This window comes from Brassica oleracea, chromosome C3 (genome assembly GCF_000695525.1).
Source record: "Brassica oleracea var. oleracea cultivar TO1000 chromosome C3, BOL, whole genome shotgun sequence".
Classification (NCBI taxonomy): Eukaryota; Viridiplantae; Streptophyta; class Magnoliopsida; order Brassicales; family Brassicaceae; genus Brassica; species Brassica oleracea.
In genome coordinates this window covers 32,263,381-32,272,085 of record NC_027750.1, presented here as the reverse complement: position 1 = coordinate 32,272,085, position 8,705 = coordinate 32,263,381, and the positions used below count along the sequence as shown (strand labels likewise).

General features: G+C 34.7%; 1 protein-coding gene across 2 annotated transcripts; it reads left to right on the top strand.

The window, feature by feature from the left end:
- Positions 1-393: 393 nt before the first annotated feature.
- LOC106332477 (probable disease resistance protein At1g59620) lies at positions 394-4,211 on the top strand. Of its 2 annotated transcripts, none has more exons than XM_013770934.1 (6): positions 394-446; positions 678-1,564; positions 1,710-1,856; positions 1,955-3,671; positions 3,778-3,920; positions 3,994-4,211. In XM_013770934.1, exons 2-4 carry the CDS (start codon positions 685-687, stop codon positions 3,658-3,660), a joined length of 2,733 nt encoding a protein of 910 aa, XP_013626388.1. In that variant the 5' UTR covers positions 394-446; positions 678-684; the 3' UTR covers positions 3,661-3,671; positions 3,778-3,920; positions 3,994-4,211. The 2 variants fall into 2 exon arrangements, with proteins under 2 accessions (XP_013626388.1, XP_013626389.1); XM_013770935.1 differs by having other exon boundaries at positions 411-446; positions 675-1,564.
- The last annotated feature ends 4,494 nt before the right edge of the window (positions 4,212-8,705 follow it).

The following is an 8,705-nucleotide window of genomic DNA, read 5'->3' as shown; positions in this document are numbered from 1 at the left end:
TCCTATAGAACAAAATAGTTATGATAGCTGCATTATTTTAGCATTCATCACCCAGTGATTATCATAGTCATGTGTTATCTTCCTGTCAAACTTCTAACGAAGTGATTTGCATTTCCTATCTTTTATTTAGTTAGACAAAAGATGTAACGGGTGGACCAATTCAACTTAGAGATATAAATCCTTTCTTTCCTTTTCTTTCAACGAAATTGTGAAACGAGACGTGGCAAGTAGGAAGTGGCTACCAAAAAAAAATGTAATGTTTCTAAAGACTTTTTGCCAAAGTATTTGGATTCACACGCTATTTTGACTACGGTTGGTTTGACACTTGACACTGACAGTGTTAACTTGGAGTCAACTCTTATAATCGATCTTGAGCAAGATTTAACCAAGACAACTAAACACCACTTTTTCGACAGATCAGTTGGAAGAAAAGCGATTCCCAAGAGGTGACTATTATTTTTATTTCTTTAGTTTTCTCATTTCTTGTCAAAGAAAGGGCTTTGATATTGCATTTTGCAAATTTTCTTTTATCTCAATTAGTTCATGTCTCTTTAGAAAGTTATGAGTACACTAATTCTGTAAATTTTGCCAAAAAAAAATATGATCTTTAAACTCCCCGTCCTGGATTTCCTCTAGTTTGATATAAATATACTATTTCTACTTCCATGATTTAGCAGGAGACATATGGCTGAGACACTTTTGTCGTTTGGAGTTCAGAAGCTTTGGGAGCTTCTTGTCCGAGAATCTGATCGATTTAAGGAAGTTAACGAGCAACTTACTGTACTGAAAAGTGATGTCAACTTGCTTAGGTCCTTTTTGAAAGATGTAGATGCCAAGAAACATGCAAGTTCAGTGGTTAGAAACTGTGTGGAAGAGATCAAGGAAATCGTTTTCGACGCTGAGGATGTAATCGAAACGTTTCTTCTAAAGAAAGAACTTGGACGAACAAGTGGCATCAGGAAGCGCATGAGAAGACTTGCTTTCACCATAGCGGATCGCAGGGAACTTGTGTCTCAGATGGAAGGCATAAGTAAGAGAATCTCCAAGGTGATCCGAAACATGCAAAGTTTTGGGGTGCAACAGAGGATTGTTGATGGCAGCGGGTATTCAGACACTATCCAAGAAAAACAAAGGGAGATGAGACATACTTTTCCTAGCGACAACGAAAGCCATCTTGTGGGTTTGGAGGAAAAGGTGAAGGAATTGGTTGGCTATTTGGTAGAAGAAGAGAGCATTCAAGTGGTTTCTATATGTGGGATGGGCGGTATTGGCAAAACTACCCTGGCTCGCCAAGTTTTTAGTCATGAGATGGTTAAGAAACATTTTGATGGAGTTGTGTGGGTTTGTGTGTCACAACAGTTTACACGAAAATATGTGTGGCAGACTATCTTTCAGAGGTTTAGTTCCAATCACGATGAACACAGAGGGTCAGATATGACTGAAGATGAGCTTCAAGACAAACTTTTTCGACTACTCGAAACTAGCAAATCTTTGATTGTCCTGGATGATATGTGGAGAGAAGATGATTGGGACAATATAAAGCATGTGTTTCCACCAACTAAAGGTAAAACATCTGCTGTTTGTTGTTATTATCTTTTCTAAAAATTGATTTATGAAGATATATATATATATATATAGAGCATTGCAAGACACATTCTGGCGATATATTTTCTTTGTTTAGGAATTATAACTTGAGAAATATATTTCAGGATGGAAGGTTTTATTTACTTCTCGCAACGAGAATGTTGCACTACGCGCAGATACAGAATGCGTAACTTTCAAACTAAAGTGCTTAACCCCCAAAAAAAGTTGGACACTTTTTCGGAGGATAGCTTTTCCTAGGAAAGACACATCAGGTAAGATTTTACGTAACAACAACTAACCTCTCTTTTTTATGTCTTGTTGCATTAAATCTTTATCTTAAATCCCAAATATTACGTGGGATGTTGTGCAGAGTTTAAGGTTGATGTAGACATGTTAGAGATGGGCAAGAAAATGATAAAACATTGTGGAGGACTACCATTGGCTGTCAAAGTGTTAGGAGGCTTGTTAGCTGCCCAACCCACTTTAAGTGAATGGAAAAGGGTTTATGAGAATATTGGATCCGACTTGGCAGGAAGAACTAGTTTTAATGATGGATATTGCAATTCAGTTCATAGTGTACTGTCTCTAAGCTTCGAAGAGTTGCCTACTTTTTTGAAACATTACTTTCTCTACCTCGTCCATTTTCCCAGAGATTATCAAATCAGTGTGGAGAATTTATCCTATTATTGGGCTGCAGAAGGAATACCAAGGCCGAGTTATTCCGAGGGAGCGACAATTGAAGAAGTCGCAGAGGGGTACATAGCAGACTTGGTGAAGAGAAACATGGTTATTTCTGAAAAAAATGCTTCTACTTCAAAATTTGAAACATGTCACTTGCATGACATGATGAGAGAAGTTTGTCTGCTTAAAACTGAAGAAGAGAACTTCCTACAAATTGTTCACGGTTCATCGTCAACTGCATACTCTAAATCTTATCGTAAATCTCGCAGACTCGCTGTACATCGTCCTGATGAAACATTTAGTATGGAGAAGGAAGTGAATAGTCCAAGCCTTAGGTCTCTCTTGTTTATTTGGGGTTCAAACTGGAAGGCATCAGGTTTATTCTTTGAAAGGCTACAATTGATGAGGGTTTTGGATCTCTCTAGAGCGCATTTTGAAGGAGGGAAGATACCATCTAGCATTGGAAAGCTCATCCATTTAAGATATCTAAGTTTATATAAAGCGCATGTATCTCGTCTACCTTCTTCAATGCGGAATCTGAAGCAGCTGGTCTATTTAAACTTATGCTTATATGCGAGATATCCACTTTATGTGCCAAACATTTTTAAAGGGATGCAAGAATTGAGATACCTTTCATTACCTTCAGGGAGAATGCATGATAAGACAAAGTTGGAATTAGGTAACCTAATCAACTTGGAGACGTTGAAGTTCTTCTCAACAAAGCATAGCAGTGTGACGGATCTTCACTGTATGACAAGGCTAAGGAATCTCTTAATCATATTCAACGAAGAGGGGTGTACTATGGAAACGCTATCTTCGTCTCTAAGTAAACTGAGACATCTCGAAAGTCTTAGCATAGATTACAATCATTTCAAGGTTTTTGCTCCCACAGATGATGAAAAAGGATTTGTTTTGGGTTGTATCCATCTAAAAAAGCTGGAGTTGTGTGTATACATGCCAGGGTTACCTGATGAGAATCACCTTCCTTCTCACCTTACAACCATATCTCTAACTGGTTGTCGTTTGAAAGAGGATCCAATGCTGATTCTAGAGAAGTTGTCACACTTGAAAGAGGTTGATTTAGGGAAAAGATCATTCTGTGGGAAGAGAATGGTTTGCTCGAGGGGTGGGTTTCCTCAGTTGCAGATGCTATTATTTCTTGGATTACATGAGTGGGAAGAGTGGATAGTAGAAGAAGGTTCAATGCCCCTTCTTCATACTCTCGATGTTAGTTATTGTGCAAAATTAAAGGAGGTTCCTAATGGGATACAATTTCTCACTTCTTTAAAAGATCTGTGTATGGGAGAGGAATGGAAAAAGAGACTATCAGAAGGAGGAGAAGATTATTACAAAGTCCAACACGTCATTTCCGTTCGGTTTGGAGGGAAAGGTTGATTTTATACTAGGTAAAATATTATTACCACACATCTAAAAATTTGAGGGGAAAATTTGTTGTCTTGATGAGTTTGTTGTGTGTAATCAGACCTACGATTTCTGTCTTCATGTCTGCAGGGAGACTATCCTGCGTCGATTAGGAACCTTAGCCTCACCGACTGGATATTGTCTCCATCCACTAATCAATGCTCATCGTCCACTAATCATCGCTTTTCCATCGTCCACGTCATCGATCTGACCATCGATCTATCACCATACAAGTAAGGTCCACTTTGTCCCTACCTCAATACAGATCGCAAAGATATTAAACTGGGAATAATTCATTGTCCCCAGCTCCAACCAATGGCAATGGGAGTGGCAGGTAGCAGTATCCAGGGGGCCGACCCTGGGCTAAATTTGGTAAAACCCATGCTTTAGGCACCAAATTATGTTATAGTTTTAAGGGGCAGCAAAATTGTTAAACTTCATTGTGGTATAGTGGTTCGGACTATTACTTTAGAGTAAACATGGAGTGTTCGAAGTCTTAAATGCACACATCACATACTAAACAGGTGAACATATTCTATGTGTTTCTTATGTGTAATAATTTTCTTACTACTGCATTAACAAACATTCCAGAGTTTTCTCTGCAGTCCTTTGTTTTTTTTGTCACAATTTAAAATATGAATAGAACGTGTAGTTTATTCATTATCCCACAAAGGGTTTATATACAAAGAGAATGTCATACGCTAACTAGGAATTGGAAATATGTGATTAACATCAATCCTACAATATAGGAAATATAACATTATCATTATCCCTTTACAATTTTCCCGGGTTGTCAATTTCTTAGGTTTTGGATTAAAGAGGCTATGATCCACGGAAAGATCATGAGTCTCGTGTGTGAATTGTGCCTCTCTCTATAAACATTCATTTAAAAATGAATGGTATGTGATATGGTAAAGTAGAATTCTCATTTTATGTACCTTTAAAATCAGACTGAACAGAAAAGTTTGTCTATTCTCTTCCTTTTTTGCATCCAGTCTGCAGATGTATGTTAAAGCTTTTTACCTCAAATTCCTTTGTGTATTTTTATCCGATTCCAAAGAATGGAGTCAGGGTTCCACCTGAATTAAGGGGATATTGTGATGCCAATGCAACTAACAAGTAAGCATTTACTATTTTCTTATAAGCTCATTCCTTTTTCTATTGAAAATGGGACAAAAACATTATAACATTTTATTTGAAAGTATTGATCCGTGGTGAATAGATGGGAAGTGTGTCCAAATTCTCCCGAAACCACTTAGATACAAATTATACAAAGAAACAAATTAAAAATTTGGAAACATTTAAACAACCAGCACATATTAGGCCTGGGAGGATCGGGTATCTGGGCAATTTTAAGGTATCCGGATCCGGATCCTTATCTGGCGGATCCATAATTTTACTATCCTTATCCGGATCCGGGGTCCTCGGATACCCGGATGTCGGATATCCTTCTAAAAATTGTAATATCCGGCGGATATCCGGATCCGGATTTGGATCCTTAAAATAAATAAAAAATAATATTAATTTATATATAAAATATTAACAATATTTTTTTAAAAAATATATAATGTCTTTAATTATTTCTATGTATAATATTACAAAATTTACATAAATTTTATATATACTATTATAAAAATAAAAATATATTAAATAAAATTAATTTTTATATATAGATATTACTATTTTTGAAATATTTATTAATAAAACTTACGGATCCGTATCCAGACTTAAAAATTAAGATATCCGGATCCGGATCCGGCATTTTACTATCCGGATCCGGATTCGGCCCCTCCGGATATCCGGATTTTCGGATCGGATCCGGATCGAATCTCGGATCGAATTCGGATCTCGGATAAAAGTCCCAGGCCTAGCACATATGCTCTATTAACAAATTCATAAATAATAAGTTACTAGATTAAGAGTCGCGCCTTGTGCAGGATAAACATTATGTTCAAATTATTTTTACGTATTTTTTTTAATTTTTTACATATAAAAAAAAATTAATATATATTAAATAATTGAAATTCAGTAACTATTATGTATATAATTAAGTTGGCGCAAACACATAAATCAAAACAATAACTCTGGTTTATTTACCATATTTAAGGTAAATAAATCCAAATAATCACTTTTGTCTATTTATATGGTATATAATTAAATTTAATTGATACTAACATATGTAGTATATTTTCATATAAGTATCTATTAAATAAGGCTTCATATTCATATTTTTATTATCACTTGGATCTTCTTAGATCATTGATAACCAGATTTTCAATATGAAACTTTTAATAGTTTTAGTAATTTATAATCATCTTAAAAATTTAATGTAAATTTAAAAATTAAAATATTAAGTTCTCAATGTTTGTTCAATGCAAATTTTGAAATTAAAATATTATGTCTTTTCTATGGTATATATTTTAATTTACAGGATTTTAAAATTATGTAATTTAATCTGAAAATTTATTTAACGAGACTTTATACTCATATGGTTTTAAGATTATTTCTATTTTGTTGTAACAAAAAATCTAATCACTAATCACAAAAGTTTCAATGTCACACTTTAACAGTTTTTAATCTAGACCACCGTTGAAAATATTTACATATATTAATTGTAAACTAAAATTTTAAAGCAGGAAAAAAATGGAGTTAGAATGAACCATATATAAAAATATTCAAAGACGAGTAAAAAAATGTAAAACAACAAACCAGATTAAGGAAAGAAAAATGGCTAGAATAAAAAGAAAAAAAGGCACACCAATTTATACATATCTTAAATTACTACATTATAAATAAATGGAAAAATTTTCAATCAAATAATAAATAATGTCTATTACATTTCAAATATAATTATTATTTTTATTACCGAAGAACATCAAAAATTAAAAATTAAACATCCTACATTAAAACTTTAATAAAATAACAGAAAATAAAGGAACATAATTAAAACACTAAAAATAATAAACAAATCCGCGTGGACAAAAACCTAGTTTTTTTTTTATCAACTGGACAAAAACCTAGTTCATAAAAAGAAAAGAGGTGGAGAAATAAAGTGCATGAAGGCATGCACTTATAAGTTTCAGTTATATATGAATATGACTGTAAAGGGAAATCTTCGCCACCTTTGCATTCATTTCATGGCACCCTCTCCACCAAAGGCCATCATTACACTCGTTTGATTACAGTTCACTGTTTCCTAAAATTTATATTTATTTTCTGACACCACCATTAGACTTGGTTACTTTTCATTAACAATTAGTTATGTTACAAAACACTGTTATATACAGATGAAAATGATTAAGTGAGTAGCGTGTACCAAACTAGCCATAATCGATCAACCAATGTAGTTGAAACGTTATTAACAAATAGTAATAATATCCTCGATCAACCAATGTTGTTGTTGATAATTGTTAACAAATTGTAATTGAATTTCAGTTAATTTTGATAAAACAATCGTAATAAACAACTCATTGTATAATTATTTTTTTTCCGGCTAAAAGATTTTATTAATTATTGTCAGTACAAATATTGTTGTACAAAAAACCTCGACAAGATTGGAACAAACTCCAATCAGTCGGAGAAATAATAGATTTTTTTGCTAGTAAGTCAGCACAACCATTATGTTGACGATGAACATGTACATATGATGTTGAGAGAAATCGAGACTTCCATGCAATGACTGAGTTGACCAACTGTTGACAACGAGAACTATAGGCTTCCCCTTTTATGTATTTAAGGATACTGAGATTATCTCCTTCGAATATGACGCTCCTATAACCTAACGATGAGCATGCTTGCATTGACCAAATCAGTGCAGACAATTCCGACTCCATAACTGTTGATCGTCCTTCAAATTTTCTCATTCCAGCTTCTAAAAGAGTACCATGTTTATTACGGATTAACCAACCCATTCCAGAGTCGTGAGGACCTTCATGGTGAGCAGCGTCGTAGTTACATTTGACCTAACCTGAAGGGGGTGGAGACTAATGAGACCGAATGTTTCCAGATCGGGTTATTTGCGTAGAATTAGTTATTTGCGATGAAACTGTAAAATCCAACCATTCCTTTAAATCTGTCCGGGCTTTGGAGATAACTTCATCCGCTGTATATTGAATTTTGTTGAACAGTAGATCATTCCTACATTTCCATAATCTCCAAACCACCCAGAATGGTAATAATTTTTGCTCATCTGGGAGATTATTATTTGATGCAAAGGAGAAAATAGTTTCCAACTTATTCAAAAGAGAGTCATTGGCCGTGGTTAAAGAAACTGGTGAACCTGAGAGACGCCAGACTTGTTGTGAGAAAAGGCAAGTGAAGAAAGCATGATCACTCGATTCATTATCGTCACAGCATCTTGGACAAATAGGATCAACTGGAATGTGCCGATGACGAAGATTTTCTTTAACAGCTACAATTCTTGAACCAATTTTCCAGAAGAAATGTTTAAGTTTGGGAGGGATCGGTGCTGACCAGATCTTTTTTGTTAAGGCAGGAGAAGAAGCAAGTGGTGGTGGAACAATTTCTGCATCTTGAGTTGTAGTTATATAATGATAGCCAGACTTGACAGAGTAATTCCCATCGAGCGTATAAGGCCAGATAATGCCATCAGTGGCTGGTTGATAGGGTAAATAAACTTTCTGGATGAGAGGTATATCAGTCTGTTCAATCAGATCACGAATGACTTCCAAGTCCCACTGATTTGAAATTGGGTCACACTACAAGAAAACACATGCTTAACGACGAAAATTAACAAGGAAAAACAATCCTCGTAAATTTGCGTCGAGTTTACGACGAATTTACGTGAAAAACTAAAGTCATCGTTATTTCCTCGTAACGTAACGACAAAACTGTTTCGTCGTAAAGTGGATGTAATTTTACGAGTATTTTACGAGGAAAAACTATTTCCTCGTAAATACGACGTAAACTTTGCGTGGTATTTACGAGGGAATAGTTTACGTGTATTTAGCGAGGAAATTTTTGAATCCACCAACTTTATAGGTGTTACACGTTTTTTT